General features: G+C 42.4%; 1 protein-coding gene across 3 annotated transcripts in view; it reads right to left on the reverse strand.

Annotated features, from left to right (window-relative positions):
* SLC7A2 (solute carrier family 7 member 2) overlaps positions 1-10,581 on the reverse strand; it is a 71,493-nt gene extending 60,912 nt beyond the window's left edge. The window contains exon 1 of one of the 3 annotated variants that reach the window (XM_060085874.1): positions 10,365-10,581. Coding sequence is in view for 1 of the 3 variants with exons in the window: in XM_060085873.1 (XP_059941856.1) it covers positions 9,213-9,221 (9 nt within the window). In the remaining 2 variants the exon portion in view is untranslated. Of the gene's footprint in view, positions 1-9,212; positions 9,235-9,886 lie in introns of those variants that run through there. The other 2 variants (XM_060085875.1, XM_060085873.1) reach the window with 2 other exon arrangements.
* Positions 10,582-19,020: the final 8,439 nt, after the last annotated feature.

Below are 19,020 nucleotides of genomic sequence, written 5' to 3' on the forward strand. Positions count from 1 at the left end.
CTTGAAATCAAGTCTTCACTCTGTTCCTAGCTGTCTTGACCTCAGATGAGTTACAACTCTTAAGATCTCACTTTCTTAACTATTAAAAGAGAGCTCTGAAATGTCATTCTCAGGAGCTTACTTCCCTTCCAAACCTGCCTAGCACCGTGCTTGGTACACTTAGAGCCGAGAACTCAATAACTGTCCATGACCACGGGGGCTGGAGGTGAAAGCTTCCAAACCTCAGAAATTGCCCACAAGACAGCTTTCGGTGTATTGTTAAGTTTAGAGAATGGAATACAAAACCTGCCAGCACAACAGTGTGTCACCATCTTTACAATGGTAGAACCAAATTTCCAGGATGCAGTGCCTTATTCATGTACTATCATCTAATGAAAAAATGATTTTGTTTTAAAGGTGGAATTCTAAGTTTCAGGAGAGTTTACAACAGGCACGTTTTCAAAGCTCTAGTACTACAAATTTTATCAACACCCGCTATTGTTTCTCCATGGCCTGTAAATGCGCTTTGCGCTATTTTCTTGATGAATACTGCACACAGATCCGATTCCACCTACACAACCACCATGTCACAAATGTAATGCATGTAAAAGAGGGCCTTTTTGCAACAAAACCTTACAGATCTTAACCACTTACAAAGCAAGTTTGGCAACGGATAAGAATTTCAGTAGAGAAACCAACTTAAAAATTCTTCACTCTGCTTTGCTATTATTCATTAGGCATGTTATTAAACAAACATGACAAGTGAAAGGAAAAGCTTTCAGTTAGTTATTTTATACTTTGAAAACGGACAAGGCTCTGCAGTGATGCTTACGTCTTTATTATGACCTCTTTAGTTCTATTAAACTATAAGTTTATCACATTTCAGAGATTTCTACAAGAAGATCCATGTCAGACTGACATTGAGCCATAAGGCGGGATTTCTAATGTCACTCGAAAGGTATTCCAATTTTAGATAAGAAAAGAGAGCATTGATTATTCTTTTCCATTCTTTCTTTTTCTTCCCATGTGTGTATATATTATACATACTCAATGACCTCAGCTTAACTTAGAATCAAATTTATTTCCTGGTCCATAGGTAGACATAGACATCTGTGAATCTCAGAATTTGGAGGAAAGAATTCTGAGAATTTTGGAGGAATCTGATGCCGGTGACAATTAAAGTCCAAAGTATCCCTTCAAGGCCAGGGAACTGCTTCCACCATGGCACCAAGGGGAATGGTCATCACTGCGTTATCATCCAAGCTCTTTAACTCGGAGCACCGCACTGCTCCACCCGCCTCTGAGCCCGTTCTCAGCTCCTCCTCGGAGGCCACAAGCAATGTTATATCAACAACGGGAAAGGACGTATGACCGGGAAGGCCCCATCCTGCCCCAAAGTGTTCTCTCCTAAGACAGTTTTCCCACGGGTTGAAATGGCTTCTGAATTGCAGGGTTCTTTCTTATTCTGGGTTCCAGAAACCCTAGGTGTCCACTGGTTGGAATTCAGGGATTCTTGAACTCCCATGGGGTAGGGGCATTTTACATGCATATGTGTGGTTCTTCTTTCTTCTACTGAAGTAGAGACATTATTAGAATCAAAAGAAGTTGACATCTTTGATATCTTTGTATATCAAAGAATTCTAAGTACTACAGTACTTATACCAAAGAACTGTAAGTGCCATTGGTTCAAATACAGTTGATCAAAACTGTATGAGGACTTCCCTGGTGGCGCAGTGGTTGAGAATCTGCCTGCTAATGCAGGGGACACGGGTTCAAGCCGTGGTCTGGGAAGATCCCACATGCCGTGGAGCAACTAGGCCCGTGTGCCACAACTACTGAGCTTGCGCGTCTGGAGCTTGTGCTCCACAATAAGAGAGGCCGCGACAGTGAGAGGCCTGCACACCGCGATGAAGAGTGGCCCCTGCTCACCGCAACTAGAGAAAGCCCTCGCACAGAAACGAAGACCCAGCACAGCCAAAAATAAATAAATGAATAAATAAATAATTTAAAAAAAAAACTGTATGAAACTTGTCATGAAGCCTTTCATGAGAAAAGACATATGTCAATGTAATCTTTTCTTTTTCAACCTGAATCTCTTTAGTTCTCCCACCTGATGCACTTGTCCAGTCTTTTAGGAGGTACACAGTTACGTTTCAGGGACTGCTTAAACAGCATGGGCCTCATGTTGTAAACATTAATATGATTCTACGAAAACGAATATGATCTTGAATTTCTGCTCCAAATGTGTCTATGTAAATTCATAGTATAGGTTAAAAAGCCAAAGAGAGGAAACTATTCACTCTGAACACCATGAAGCTCCATAGAGACTAAAGTGGGAGCCCCACCGGCCTCTCTCATTCACCTCTTCAGACACATGCTCACACGGCACGGAGCTGGTGCTCAATACTTACTCCAAGTGCTGAGACGCGCTAAAAACTCAGCAATGCCCTTTAATTTCAAAGGGATGAAAAAACTGAACTCTCAGTAAGTTTTACACTTGGATGAAGGTTGTTAGTCCTCTGTCAACTCCTTCCTGAAAGCCCAGATCACTGCGAAATGTCAAAAACTAAAAGCTGAAACAGCAATCTCACTTTGCCTGATTAATCACAGTCAATTTGACTTCGTTTTCTAGAATGAGCTGCCTTGGAACAAAGGTAAATTCCTAATGTCGCCCAAACACTCCAGAATGTTATTAAGCCCTCAGGATGGAGTGTCAAAGCTCAGCCTCCTTCTAAGTCTCATGAAAATATCTCCCAAACAATTGCTCAGATTACAACGGAATTAAATAAACCACTTAAATCTTTGTGTTGGATTGAAATACAAGTATAAAATTGTGTTGTTTAATATGATAATTAAAGCACATAAAAAATCTATACAGAGTAGCCTGAATTTTTTTGGACACAGGCTTTTCCCAGAGGAATTCATGTCCAAGTTGATACAAACTATAAGGAAGTTTTCATTTGGATTTTTATCAGGACAAGCACCTAAGCAAATTGCAAATATCCTGTGGACTATGAGCCCATTGAAAAATAATAAGTATCCTTTGCTTCAAGATACCAGGAATGTTATGGAAGTGAATATAAAAGAATTTTAGGAGGAAAAAAAAATCACTGTCTAAAGAAAGCTGTCCTTCTGAACGAAAGGAAAATTTCATTCAGTACAGATGTTCTCTACTTAAAGGAAAAACACAAAGGAAACATTTGTGAAAATTTTATTTACTAATTTATTTAGGGGAAATTTAAAATTTTATTTATTCATATATCTTTTTTTTTTTTTTTTTTTGGTGGTACGCGGGCCTCTCACTGTTGTGGCCTCTCCCATTGCGGAGCACAGGCTCCGGACATGCAGGCTCAGCGGCCATGGCTCACGGGCCCAGCCGCACCACAGCATGTGGGATCTTCCCAGACCCGGGCACGAACCCACGTCCCCTGCATCTCCAGGAGGACTCTCAACCACTGCGCCACCAGGGAAGCCCAATATATATCATTTTAAAATCATAATACAGTGAATATCAACCCACCACCCAACCCAAGAATCTAAAATGGATAATATTTATTGGCCATACATGAGCCAATAATGGCATGACAAAGTGTACTGCAAACAAAGAATTATGATTAAAGGAATTCTGAGCATCTGAGGTCCGTTAAACAAAAACCCTATGAAGTGATTTTTACCTAGTAGAAATGGATTCACCCCAGGATTCCTTTAAATAAAGATTTGCCTATTACACTGAGAATGTAAGTCAATTGCCTGTTCCCCCACACACACACCACCTCTTGGGAACAATTATCAGATTTTTTTAAAAAAGGTACATTCACAAGAGCCTGAAATCTGGAAGGTGAAGCAGTGGTACCCAGTTCCATGCCTTCATTAAAAACCCTCCTTGTACAATAGAAGAGCTATGTTGAATATGACAGTAAATATATTTTGGGTTATATAATTTCTTTTAGAACATTTTTTTCTTCTTCTAGGTCAATGGTAGGAACTGAACCAAATGTGTTTCCTTCTAACAAAAGAACTTTCCCCTCTCTAACAAGTAACAGAAAAGTATCTCTTCAGCAACCAGCATTTTTTTATCGGTCCTTTGTCCATTCTAAACTGAAAGCCAAGACTGGAACCAACACTAAACTGTGGCTGGGGACTGCTTTCCTGGATTTCAGAGGGACTCCTGCAGGAGAAGCAAAAGTGGGAGGGATGGCTGAAGACCTCTTACGATTTTTATATTCCTGACAAGGCCCCTTATGGGTTTTAAACTCACTAAGTTTGTATAAACGCACTAAACTTAACCAATGTAACACTCAACTGTCAGAGTGAGAAGTTAAGATAATCTCATGTTCTTAATTTGACTGCACTTTTGGAATGACTTTATTCTTCAAATTTTCCACCTAAAATATAATCTCCTAATGTGTTTTAACTTTCCTCTAAGACCTTTCGGAATAGTTTGAATTCTCAGTTAAACATCATAATTTTCTTGAGTGTCAGGGTAATAAATGACAGACAGTTCTTCCAAATGATTAATAAGTATTATTGCCCCCTCCCAAACGCAAATTTTTGTGAATAAATGCTCAGCCAGAACTCAAGTCTAAGTGATCCAAGTTTCACCAAAGAGCAACTGGAGGAGGAAGAGTGATAGTGGTTTTAACAGCAATAATAGTAACTGTAATGGTGATGACAATAGTACCTTAAATTGATGGAGCATTTAGTCTATGTCAGGAACACAACACACATTATAAAGAAGAGAAGTTTAGGGCTTCCCTGGTGGCGCAGTGGTTGGGAGTCCACCTGCCGCTGCAGGGGACACAGGTTCGTGCCCCGGTCCGGGAAGATCCCACATGCCACGGAGCGGCTGGGCCTGTGAGCCATGGCCGCTGAGCCTGCGCATCCGGAGCCTGTGCTCTGCAACGGGAGAGGCCACAACAGTGAGAGGCCCGTGTACCGCAAAAAAAAAAAAAAGAGACGTTTAGAACAGACTGTTACCTGTCCTTCTGATACCTTCAGCTTTGTGTATGGCTCAATCAAATGGCAGCTTTATCATTCCCTTCCTGCTGTGTGTGTACTCGTTAACTCCTTCACTGGTGGTCAAAGCCCACAGAGACAAAGTCATTGATTTATTCTTCGCTTCTCTACAGACTCTCGATCTGGGCTGTATATATTTATAACACATATTCATCGAAAATGGATTAGCTAACCTCCGATCATGGAAGACTCCAAATGGATCATCTCCTAGGATATTCTTAGAATCAAAGTCTTTCCTATTCCAAGGGAATCCCAATGTATCAAAACAGTATTCAGTAATTTGTTTGTACATACAATTGCTAAAAACTATGATTTCGCATGCTACTTTCACAAAAATCAAATCCAGCTGTTTCCACCAAATGGATGCATTTTTTTTTTTTTTAAGAAACCAGCAGGATGAATGGGGGCTGGTGAGGGAGAAAAACCAAAGGATACATACACTTTGGAAAAATACAATTTGCATGTGTTACAGAGATTACTTCCCACCCCACCACTCAAATATATTTCAAATTCTAGAGATTTTACTGTGATTTTTTTAAAGTAGAAATTGAATTGAATTCTGAAAAATCTTCCCCGAGTTCACATTGAGGAAGTAAACAAATAAGGCTGAACGTGCAAAGAGAACCAATTTTTTCCTTACAGTTCAATATATAATAACTGTTAATTCCACTAGTGACTATCATCATTATCATCATTTACCAGATGACAGCTGGATATCCAGAGCCAAGTGAAGAAAAGACCCTAACCCGTCAACTTTTATCTTCTAATTATGATAAGTTACCAACTCAGATAACATCTTTCTGCCCACAAAGGAGTAGAATGAATAAAAAGTGAGCTTGAAGGTTTATGTTAAACTTGACTTTTTGAAAAGACAAGCATCTGTTTTTAAATGGAAAGATCCATTAAAATCAAAAAAAAGATGGGCAACAGTAGAAGTATAAAATGAGAGCATCCTAATTACAGTATTGTTCAGCATCCCTGGTGACATCAAGCTCTATCCACGGTGATCACTAGGTCTCCACTGGAAGGCAGTGGGCTTTGATGGCATAAACAGCATTGTATTAGGTATGACTGTGTGAAGACTTAAAAGCCTTTGATGAAACCAGAGTGGGCGAAGGGAAGAAAAGAATTTTCCCCACAACTGTGGGAAAAACTAGCAAGAATCAACAAGGAACATAAAAATTCTTTGTTGTGTATTGTTCATAAAATATTCCAAAAATGAATATAACATAGTCAGCATTTTTTTAAACTCCTAGAAGAAAAGTTATGAAATGTTCTTATCTTATCCACCTCACTGCCGAATCCCAGATGATACAAGTTCTGAACAGAGGCGCTAGTTAGTATGCAGCACTAGAATAGGTGTGAACGTATGGGTTTTATTTTTGTATATTTATTTTATTTTTGTAGTGGGATAAGGAGAAGGCATAAAATTAAATACATGACATGTGCAGTACTAAGTCATCACATAGGACACGCAGCTGATGTTTCAATCTTGGATGTAAGAAACTTCAAGATTTTCAACAAACTATTCATGTTCGTACACACCCAGAAAAACCGAGAACCACAGACTTTTCGGAGGAAAGATATTGTAAGTAAAAGTCTAAGTATGAAGAGAAGAGATGTGACCCACATATTCAAATCCAGATTTTTAAACAAAAACCACATTAACTCAAATCTTAAGTCAACACTAATTGTACTTACCAATGAGAAGGTTAACAATGGCGGCAGAGGCCATTCTCAGAAACATTTAAGGTTTAAAAGAGTCCACAAGCACTTGAAAAATAATAGCATACTGCTTGTTTCCACAGATTAATATATAAGTTATTTTTACTAAATTGGACAAAAAAAATTAGTAGGTAAATCATGCTCTGATTATCTTAACTCAGCTAGTTAGAGCCTGATCAACTAGTTAGAGTCTGGTGGAAATGAACCCCCAGTTGTTGGGGGTTCTTAGAAAATAGCCAGAAATGCAACGAAAGGGAAATATAAGAGTCAGGACAAATTTGTTACTACCAGTAAAACAGAAATGCCAAAGCACATGTGCTTTTGATGATGGAACGGAAAGTAACATCATCTTCATATTTCAGAGAATGTGTTCCTTGTTTGCTTCCTGGTGTAGAGAATACTGAAGTCATCTGTTTATAGGTGTTGTTACTTTACATAAAATTACAACAAAATAAATAACTACTCTTAAAATCCATCAATGGAGGGTTTCCGGAATATAAAAATAATTGTAGAATCTCTCCAAAATTGGAGCTGCATACTACTTTTCGATGTCTAATGCTGAGTACAGAGTAGGGACTCAGTACTTTCCAGTGAAGGAATATACCTTTGAAGACAGACATAACACCCTTTTTTTTTTTTTTTTGCGGTACGCGGGCCTCTCACTGTTGTGGCTTCCCCCGTTGCGGAGCACAGGCTCCGGACGCGCAGGCTCAGCGGCCATGGCTCACGGACCCAGCCGCTCCGTGGCATGTGGGATCTTTCCGGACCAGGCCATGAACCCGTGTCCCCTGCATCAGCAGGCGGACTCTCAACCACTGCACCACCAGGGAAGCCCCCACCCTTTTTTAAAGTATTAAAATCAGTGGCCTTCACTCAACAATAAGGAGCACATGTTATGTGCCAGACATTGAGTTAGGCTGTAGAATGAAAAGCTATTAAAACAGAAAACACGGGCTTCCCTGGTGGCGCAGTGGTTGAGAGTCCGCCTGCCAATGCAGGGCACACGGGTTCGTGCCCCGGTCCGGGAAGATCCCACATGCTGCGGAGCGGCTGGGCCCGTGAGCCATGGCCGCTGAGCCTGCGCGTCCGGAGCCTGTGCTCCGCAATGGGAGAGGCCACAGCAGTGAGAGGCCCGCGTACCGAAAAAAAAAAAAAAAAAAAAAGCAGAAAACAATGAAAAGAACAATATCATTATTTTTTTTCTTATCCAGGCTATATTTACATGATTTTGAATATTCAGAGAAAGGTGTAGGAATAAGTTAACCACTTAAGTCCTCAAAATCATTTAGACAAGAGGTATCATGTAACTGAAATCTTGGTTAACTGAGCTTTTCAGTATTCAGTTGGGTGACAAAACATCCAAATGGGTACATGTTACTAAGTATGCGAATATTCAGAAATATACTCAACTGAAAATGTTGCTTTTGTTCTAAATGTCTGACATGCAGTAAGTAGTCTACAAGAAGCCAGTCTATGAAATCAATGTGTTCATATCCTGTTTGGGGAAATAATAAAACAAATAGCAACCTACCGGTATCTTCAAGGTTCTGTTTTGAAAGTTGGTCACTTAAGGGCATCAGAATAAAACCAGCAGATGGCTCTGAACACTTGAAAAATACATACATGTATAGAGATACAGATATGGATATATGGAGCAGCAAGCAAATATAACAAAACAGAAGGGAAGACAGAAACTAAGCTAAATAGAGAAGTCACAAAGGAAAACTATGAGGGAGAGTCCACTTGAAAAAGTAGGGCCAAAAAAGAGAAGAAATGGCCACAGACAAGGGCCCCAGGTCTGGCCAGAAGAGCCAGGAGAACCAATGACAAATTATGCAAGGCAGCCTGAGAAGAGAACAAGGTAGGCCACCTAGAAAGGAGACTAGGCACCTCCACTCTGAGAAGGTGAGCAGGTTTGCAGTAGAAAGCAAGAAATATGAACTTTAAAATCCTTCAGACACATATGTCCCAATGACAAAAACGTATGAGCGTACAAGACGAAAAACTCCAGAGTATTTTCAGACTTTTAAAACTCCAACAGGTACCATGTCTTCCCTTCCAGCCTCTAAATCCAGGGATAATGATTAGAGACTTTGGAATCTAAAGGGCTTTAGTAACAGGTTAAGCTAAACGAGGCCAAGGATTCTGCAAATTGAATCCTTGCAGATACCATGCAGAGTTTTACTCTGGTTTCCAAGGCCACGGCACACCCAAAAAGACTAAGGTAAATGACATTCCCCTAGTCAAGGCACAGTGCAGAAACCAAATGAGGGGCAAGGGAGGAAACTTGAAAACTCCTAATAAATAATGTGGCTTCCAGAGTCATCCAGAGTAGCTAACTAGCAACTTTTCAGGGAGAAATAAAAATGCATATGTTCTATTTCACTGAGAAATCATTCCATGTCCAGCTTTAGTGAGATTAAAAGAAAAAAAGGATTTAATATTACTAAAAGGAAAAAGCAACCATAATCATATAATTAGCATATTCTTACCCTGTACATCTTCTAGAAGATCACAAGCACAAATGTTTGCAATTTCCTAGGGAAATAATTATTATTAATGCTGAGGCGGAAGAGCAGTGACAGAAGTTCTAAAGACTGCCTAGGGCAAGAATAAAAAAGCATCAAGTCAGAGGCCACAGACACACTGACTTCGTATCTCAAGTCCCCGCCGGGATTCAGATAGCTCTACTTGAATAAAATCTGACGATATCCCCTAGTTAAAAGGATGAGTGTTTGTGGAGAAACCACTAGATAAATCTTATCCCCAGTTGTAAACGCTTTTTTAAGGCAGTTCTGCATAAATATTTGAGAGTTTGAATATTTGAACATTTTTACTCCTGAAATCTGGGTACTGTTTGCACTTCAAAAGACTGATATAACTCTGTGAGCGGATTTCTTTTCAATATCTTTAAGATACAATCTCTGAAAACGTTAGTCCTTGGATTGGATCTGCGCATACCCAGAACTTGCAAAGCTCTCCGGAGGAACGGGTACTCTGGGGTTGACCGGCAGAGTTCCTAAACGTCAAGAATGGTATTTGGAGTTCAAGGTTGAAGGGGGCATGAAATAGGCTTAAAAGAGTATAGCCCATCTCAAAAGGGTTTAAAACTGCACCCCATTACTTAAAAAATACCCCAAACAGACAGCACGACGGGCCATTTTACCTGTCCTACCAGTCCCGGGCAGGTCAGGGTGTGAAAAGACTTCCAGAGCTCCGAGCGGTGTCCTATACGTAACCCAAGAGCCTCAAGCGAGCGGCAGGCGACTTCGGGGACCCGCCAGTGCGCAGGGCGGTGGGGGGAGGCCCGGCCGGTCCTCCCGCACGAGGGTGCCCAGGGCCCCTCGGGACCAGGGCGGCCAAAGAGAACCGCGGCGTCGCCGTGCCAGACCGCCTACCGGCCCCCGCGACCCGCACGGCGGCCGCGGATCCCGACGCCCTGGGGGCCGCACGGGGCGAGGCGAAGCCCGGAGCGCGGCCCCGGGACTCTCCGTCTCCGAGGGGCCGGAGCGTGGCCTCCGGGCAGCTGCGCGCAGCTGGACGCGGCCCCGGGCACCTCCGCCCCAGCCCTTCCCCTCAGGCTCGGCGCCCAGGCCGCCCCTCGCCTGCGGCCCCTCCGCGCCACCCGACCCTCGGCAACTTACTGGGGCAGCGCGAGGGCCGCGACGAGGGGCCGGGGATGGGCGAGCGGCTGGAGAGTGTCGGGGGCCGCGGCTCGGGGAGGCTGCTGGAGCGGCCGCCGCCTCACTGGTCCGCGCCGAAACGAGTGCCGGGGCAGCCGCGCTGCAGAAGGCGGGCTGGGCAGGTGGGCGCAGCTTGTGTAGCCGCGCCGGGGGCGGGGCCTGGCCGGGGGGCACCGCCTCCCCCTCCAGCCCCCGCGCTCGCCGACCCCCAACCCGAGCCCGCCTCCCGCCCCCGCCTCCCGCCCCGACAGTCCAGGCCACGCAGCCAGCCCTCGGGGTAGGAGGGTCGGGCTGCAGCGCCCAGCAGTCTGTCTACGGCCCGGTGCACTTGGCCGTGCGCTCGGCCGGGGCTAGGCCCGTGGGCGCCGGCGGGCGGGGGAGGCCGAGCTCTGCCGGGCGGCGAATTCTTGCTTTCCCTGGAGGTCCCAGCCTCAGGGGCATCTCCGAGGCTGCTTCTAAGTAGAGTTCCTCTAAGTGGGATTTTTGTCCCCGATTTATTTTTTATTCTGAGAAGAATTTGCAAGTAAGAAAGTAATGATAATAAAATATGTCAAGAACCGTAATAAATAGAACCCAGATGGGCGTGCTTTGTCAAATAGTACTACTTCACCAGTAAAAACCGTAAACCGTTTATTACAGTGTTTAGTTGCTAGTTTGAAAATCCCGGTAATGTGAATAGGTAGTCCTGATGATTTAGGGGTGGGCTTATAAGAAAGTGACATTTGCTGTTTTTGATAGAGTAGTAAGAGTTACAGGACCAAGGTTTCTTATGCTGTGCTGTTGTTTACTTTAGGGGTCTCCGATAAGATTAAAGACACAATATGAAACTGTTCATTTTAATCCAAAAGGAGGCCAACACTGGCACTGAATTGAACAGTGAGTGTATACTATTGTTTCTGTTTGATAGAAAGACCTACCTTATTTTTTTCGTAGTGTGGTAAACATCTCTATTCATCTACCAGTAATGCTCTTCACTTTGGCAAAGTGCCAAATTCATATTGAAGAATTATATGTACATTTTTCATGTGATGTTCTAAATCATTCTTAACTTCTCTGAGACATGTGTTCCCAAGAGAATCTGATTAAAGATTTATGGCTTCACTCCAGAAACCGGTCCATGTACAAAATCTCAATGACTATTTCAGAAGCGCATGTACCTCATGAAGCCATTAAGAACCCCATTAAAGAACTGGAAATCTAAATAGCAACATGGCTACGAGTATTATCTGTTCTAGTAAATGTCCTAAGTAATAGAGACACCGTTAATATAAACTTACTTTTATTCCTTATGCAAATAATTATTAATGACATTGAGGAAAATGATACGTATAGACTCTGACACCAAATTCATTCAGTCCCACAAAGGCTAAGAGGCATTGTACAGGGGGGTGAAGACTCAAGACCCAAGAGTATTTGTCTAATTTCTAAAGGTTAAGAACACAATCTAAATTTTTTTACCTTTTTTTTTCTTTAATAGAGATTGCTATTTTTTAATTTATGAGATTATTTCCCTGCATATTTTTATTTAAACATCGCGAAGGGACAGTCTGTAATTAGGTTGCAGAACAATGATTGGGGATAAACTAATCTATTTGACATTTAGAAACTGCCAATTTAGTCAAAATACCAATCTTTGAGTTTATCTAGTAATCTGCCCCTCTGATTTTGGTACTTCCTGAAACAATGCATGTGTCCATGTGTGTGAATAATAAAAGCTATTTCATCTCTAAGCAAAAATGAACAAGTCCTTTCTAACAAGCACAATGTTTGATGAATATCTTGACACAGTAGAAGTTTTTTTTTAGTTAATTTATTTTATTTTTGTCTGCATTGGGTCTTCGCTGCTGCGCACGGGCTTTCTCTAGTTGCAGCGAGCAGGGGCTATTCTTCATTTTGGTGCACGGGCTTCTCACTGCCGTGGCTTCTCTTGTTGTGGAGCACAGGCTCTAGGTGCGTGGGCTAAGTAGTTGTGGCTCGCGGGCTCTAGAGCACAGGCTCAGTAGTTGTGGTGCACGTGCTTAGTTGCTCCATGGCATGTGGGATCTTCCTGGACCAGGGATCGAACCAATGTCCCCGGCATTGGCAGGCGGATTCTTAACAACCGTGCCACCAAGAAAGTCCCACACTAAACGTTTTGATTTATATATTCCTTTTCCTATTTACAATTATTTGTTAACTGTGAACCCCGTAGCTCATCTTTGGTTATTTCTCAAATGTTAAAATGTATTTACATGTAGAAACAATAGAAGATCCACAGATCTAGTATGAGTCTTGAAGACTGACTCTGAGAGACAAAGGATATTAGAATCGAACATTTAGAAGTAAAATGTTTGACATGGACTAAGCTATTTTGACATCTTCATTTGCATTTCTTTTAGCACTACTCTATTCCTGCTATAGAAACAGAATTATTGTCTTCTCCCTATTTGATTAATCGTTTCATCCACCTCTGCCTCACCTGTGTGGAGTACTGTACAGTAATCACTTTTCATTTTCATCTGTCAAACTTCCTGCTTAGAAATGAAACAGAAAATCCAAGTTAGTCATTTTCAGCAGAAGGAGTAATCTAGGTTGTTGTCTTCCAAAGATTTCAGAAACATTTGTGCATGTCTGAACTCCTAAGGTTTTATGAAATTACAGGAAAATTCAAGGGACTTTTGTAGCTCAATAAATTCCACACCCTGTACTCCTACACTTGCCAAACACAACCCAGAGTAAGTCTCACATCCACGAATAAGGGATTTACTTTAACTATCAAGGCTGAATGAGTTGATTCTTATTAGTTCTAATTTTGACTCCATTATCCCCAAGCTATTTCAGTAAAGGCAAAGCTAAAATCCACCAGTTTTTAAAAAATGGTTGGATACTAGGTATTGAAGCTTGTTTTATAGTTGAATAAATAGGCTTGAAGGAGAAAAAAGTCTTGGATCAGAGTTCAGACCACTAGATTTTCAAGTGCTTTCAGGCCACTGTTGTTCTCCATTTCCCTTTCAAAAACATGTCAAAAATTAAAGGTGATTTTCCACACATTCCATAGTTACCCATCTCTTAAGATACACAATAAAATATTGAAAAAATACAATAAGCCCTTCTAAGACAAATTATCTTTTAAATTTGTATTTTTCTACTTGTCTTTTCACAAAGACCAAATAATGGTTTCGCAACGGTTTTCAGTTCTGCACCGCTCTCCCTATGAATTTCCCTACATCCTGCCACTCAGCTTGTTTCTGGGTTTTCTTTACATTGGCCATTAATCAAGAATCGCCCAGAGCTCCACCCGTTCCGTGCTGGTCTCTGTTTCCTTCGGCCAGGATTCCTGCTGGGACTGTATCTGCTGAAAAAAGCCAGCCTTCTCGATCCAAACATCTCCAGTCAGCCTGTTGCTCTAAGGATTGAAAACCAGGGAGGGGGTCAGGAGAGAGCTCAGCTGATGTAAATCCTTCTCTGTCCCTCCACCTTGTCAAAGGTTCTCACTGCTCTGGCGATGGCTTCCTAACCATGTCCAGTGGATTTTCTCAGTTTTCAACTGCCTCAGATTCTCTCCGGCTTTCTATCCTTTTGTCTTGACATCATTTTCCCCCTTGGCTTTCGTGATCTCTTCATTTTCTTCCTACCATCCTTACAACTTGTGTCCTCCTTGCTAACTATGGAACTCCTAAGAGTAAATTCTTGAATCATTTTATCTTCATCCACCTTCACAATCTTAGTTGTTATCCATTCCTAAGGCTCAGCCAACTTGATGGCATCTCTCCCAAAAGCTACTTTGTGAGATCTTGTCTTTGCTCCCAACTGTGTCTCTGGGGAGATAAACTCGCAAGTACTTGAAATTATATGATTGAAGAAAAATCCATCTCTTCCTTAGACTGGTATCTCTCTCCAGCTTTCTTCTTACTATTTTTCTGGTACTCTTTAAGTTATACATTCTCCTGGTAATAACCTTAAATTGTTATTTACGGCTCTCTCCTTTACTTTTGTTTTATGTTCCATCAGTCACGCAGTGCTGCTACTCTTCCTCCATTGATTCTGTATTACAGAAACAATTCTTTCTCTTGATTCCTAATCTCCGTCTCCCTAATCTCTACCCTTATGACTTTCTTTTAACATCTTTATTGGAGTATAATTGCTTTACAATGGTGTGTTAGTTTCTGCTTTATAACAAAGTGAATCAGTTATACATATACATATGTTCCCATATCTCTTCCCTCTTGCGTCTCCCTCCCTCCCACCCTCCCTATCCCACCCCTCTAGGTGGTCACAAAGCACCGAGCTGATCTCCCTGTGCTATGTGGCTCCTTCCCACTAGCTATCTATTTTACATTTGTTAGTGTATATAAGTCCATTCCACTTTCTCACTTTGTCCCCGCTTCCCCTTCCCCCTCCCCGTGTCCTCAAGTCCTTTCTCTACGTCTGTGTCTTTACTCCCGTCCTGCCCCGAGGTTCTTCAAAACCTTTTTCTTTTTTTTTAGATTCCATATTATCCTTATCATGTTAAGACAAGTTACTTCAGTCTTCTCAACAATTCATGGTGTCTTCTCATCGATTATAGAATCAAACTAAACTCCTATCTTGTACAGACCCCATCAGTATATCTTCTTGACTTAATCATGTGTCCAAGATGGTAGCCACTTGCCACGTGCACCTCTTGAGTGCTTGATTCATGACTAACCTGAACTGAGATGTGCCGAAGAGTAAAATCTACCCTGAATGTCAAAGACCATACGATCAAAGTCATGTAAAAATGGCTCACTAATAATTCTTTCACATGGATTACACATTGAAGTAATTGGAATTATTGGAATTATTTTCACCTGTTTCTTTTGACTTATTTTTCTATGCGACTGCTAGAAAATGTTAAGTTACAAACGTGGCTCACCTTGTATTTTACTGGACAGCGCTGCTTTAGACAATCAACAAGCCTGTTCTGGGCTCAGCAAGATGCAACAAGTTTTTTAAAAAGCACGAATAATCCACCCCTTCACAACCCAGCTGGGGGATAAGACACTGAAAATCAATTATTGACACAACCGGTAGGAAAATGCCAAATGACTGAAGAAGAAAATTAGCCCTGTGGAAGCTTAAAGGAGAGAAGTGGTCAGGAAGCCTTTTCTGAAGAAGTGGAATTTCAAAAGATCCTTGAAGGACAGATCGATTGCTTTTCTGCAGCTGTGGAAGAAAGATAAAGCCATTCTGGGACAGAGGAGGTGGGAAAGCACTGAGGAGGCTTGGGGTAAATGCGTAGACCATTGGCTGGGGTGAGTGCCATGCCCTGGAAGGGACTCGGGTCTCTGTGTGTCTCTATGTGCTCAGTCACCTCTAGGATGACTTCTTGCCTGCTTTTCACCATTCTCTGTCCCGTTGCTTCCTTCCAGGCTTTACCATACTCAGGACCTGAAGCTAGGATAAAAGGTACATGCACGTTGCCAGCCAGATCTTTACCTTGCTTCTGACGAAGTTTCCAGAAAGCGTGCTCCAGTGTAGGCTCCCAGACAGTGGCACCGCATGGTGTGTTTTTTTTGTTTGTTTTTTGTTTTGTTTTTTTGCGGTAGGCGGGCCTCTTGCTGTTGTGGCCTCTCCCGTTGCGGAGCACAGGCTCCAGACGCGCAGGCTCAGCGGCCATGGCTCACGGGCCCAGCCACTCCGCGGCATGTGGGATCTTCTCGGACCGGGGCACGAACCCGTGTCCCCTGCATCGGCAGGTGGACTCTCAACCACTGGGCCACCAGGGAAGCCCCGCATGGTATTTTCGCTGAGGAAATGTTCTCCCGCACTGGGGAAACCTTTGAATGGAGGGTCCGACCCAAGTAAAGAACAGAACTCAGTGTTCATTTAAATTGCCACCTATCTACGTTGGCCAACCATTCTGATTTGCCCAGGAGTGTTCTAGTTTCAGCACTAAAAGTCCCAGGTCCCAGGAAACACTTCAGTCCCAGGGAAACTGGGATGGTTGGTTCCTTTTACTTCCTCTGCCATGTTCCAGGTTCTGACTTTGTTTTTCCTTTTTAGTCACTACTGTGATTTCTGAGACAAAATGACAGATAGTACAACTGGGTTGAAAAGGAGTGTGGTTGCTTTCTCTGGTCACAGCAGTGCTGACTTGACAGCATTTTTTCTCAGCCTTGGTTTTGTGATGTCCTGGGGGGGTCACAATTCTTCATGTTAAATTCATTCAACTTCCCTTTTAAAAATGTGTCACTGGATACACCCAGTCAAATAGAAGGGGGATACTTTAGTTCCAAAAAGTGGGAGTAGACAGAGTCCTACCTGCAAGTAACCTTACCTCTTCATTGGAGCCTAATCATCCCAGTCAGTTCCCTGTTACTTCCTCCTGAGCCTCCTTCTGGGCCCTGGGAAGTCATGCTCCTCTTGTAAGTCCCATTCTTGTTCTCAAGGCCTGATAGCTAAAGGACGTCATCCATACGAAGAGAAAACACCTAGGTGAGAAATTCGAGAAGCAGATGCAATTCCAAGTTCCGGCAGGAAAAGGGTTACCTGATTTAAGAAGTCTCCTGTCCCAAAGGAATGAAGCAACAATGGTGAATGGGTAGGTGATACTGACCTGAAGATAAGGTCTGAAGATAAGGTACTGACCTGAAGATAAGATACTGACCTGAAACCTTTCAGATCATACCATCTACACCATATATTCATAAAGCTTAGCTGCAGTAGAATCACTTACCCAAAAGTTCTTGCACAAGTCTGAAAAAATATCCAAATTCCAATTTCCACTTAGCAACTACCTCTTGCACGGTGCTGTGAATTCCAAGTTGCAAAACTTGGGTCTCAAAATACTCATGTGGAAAATATTAGTATCTACCACCTTCCAGGGCTTCTGTGTAGCCTCATCAAAAAATTAAATACTTGGAGGTCAAACAATGAAAAGCAAATTAACCTCTGGTGGTGGGGGGTAAGGGAGAGGGACTGTTGGTTCCTTGCTTAGCATGACTTTGATGTTTTACTGTCTGGCTTGGGCTCCATCCCTTAAAAGATCCATCCCTTAAAAAGCTCTATGAGTTGGTCACCTGTTCTTAAAGACCTCAGGGGATGAGAGCTTCAGAGAGTATACTTTTTTTTTTTTTTTGCGGTACGCGGGCCTCTCACTGTTGTGGCCTCTCCCGTTGCGGAGCACAGGCTCCGGACGCGCAGGCTCAGCAGCCATGGGTCACGGGCCCAGCCGCTCCGCGGCATGTGGGATCTTCCCGGACCGGGGCACGAACCCGTGTCCCCTGCATCGGCAGGCGGACTCTCAACCACGGCGCCACCAGGGAAGCCCCAGAGAGTATACTTTTAAAGCTCCCACCTCTTTTACTTTTATATTTGGATTGGCACGAATTGATGCCTCTCAGCAAATTAAGCAGTCTTTTGTGCCTTTTGTATCCTAGACAGAGAGGCAGTCTGTTTTAATGACGAGCAATCTGGTACGCCGAGTTTCTTCATACAAGTCAATGTTGGTTTACTCTGTCCCAGGGAGAACACCTGAGTTCTTCCTCGGTTACATAGAAGAGTTCAGAGTGCTGGCTCTCACGTGGCTTGTTCCCTAGTCTCTACCGTCAAATCTGACCGCATAAGAAACTGTGTGCATTTTCTCCAGAAGCTTTAGGGGAAATTGCCCTTTTGTGCTTTTGGATCTGGATAGAGAGCTTGTACAGCCAGGCTAAACCTGAGGAGGATCCTGGTCTCATTTGGAAGGCACTTCAGTTCTGCCTGGGTTTTCATTTTCATCTTTCCCAAAATTTAATTCTGGGGAAGAAATCATGAACTAAAAAGATATAATTACATACAGATGTGCAGTAAAAAACACAAACTAATCCTACTGGTTGCTAAGTTAGCTAAATGTATGATTTTGAGCAAAAAGTTCTCAACTGCAGTTTTTTCACTTTCTTTTTCCTGTGAAGTGGGGATAATAATACTTCCTTTAACTTCTCCAAAAGATTGTGAGGGTGTTACACAGGTAAGCAAAAACACTGTGAACAAGTTAAGTCACTCATTAAGGTTTGGCATGGTTCATACCCCATCAGTCTAAAATTCAGTTCCAAATACAATTTAAAGTTAAAAATCCAACTCATTTCTCAGGCTATGCATGTAAACCACGTAATGTAGCATTATCTTTAACGTTACATTGAAACGAATAAAATAAAGTTTTAAATAACTGATACTTTTAAGCCAGGTTGATGTGTTCAAGCAATCTTCCAACAATAGTTCTATCTTTGGGGTCATCTTCCCTGTGTCAGCAGCAGTCATCGCCAGAGTGTGACCCATGACCTGTTAACTGGCTGAAAGGACCTCAGCCTGATGATCATACTGCTTTCCCTTCTGTTGGCCCCTGTGTTGACCTTCTTTCTAGCCTTCTTACAATTCAGGGAAACTTAGAGCAAAAAATAACTAGCAGAAGAAAAATAGGAGAGAAGAAAAAAATCTTGAAATTACAACATTTTAATTTTAAATTCTCAGTCATTTCACAGCCTATGTAGGTAAGTGATAATTATTAAAAGTATACAAAAATACATTCCCGTTTATTATTAAATGCATCTAAGGATGAGTCTTAGGAAAATCTACTGGGGCCCCACGTCTAACGCTGCAATCTCAGCCTCCCAGCAAGGCCAGGCAGGTAACATCAAAC

Source organism: Mesoplodon densirostris, chromosome 20 (genome assembly GCF_025265405.1).
Source record: "Mesoplodon densirostris isolate mMesDen1 chromosome 20, mMesDen1 primary haplotype, whole genome shotgun sequence".
Classification (NCBI taxonomy): domain Eukaryota; kingdom Metazoa; phylum Chordata; class Mammalia; order Artiodactyla; family Ziphiidae; genus Mesoplodon; species Mesoplodon densirostris.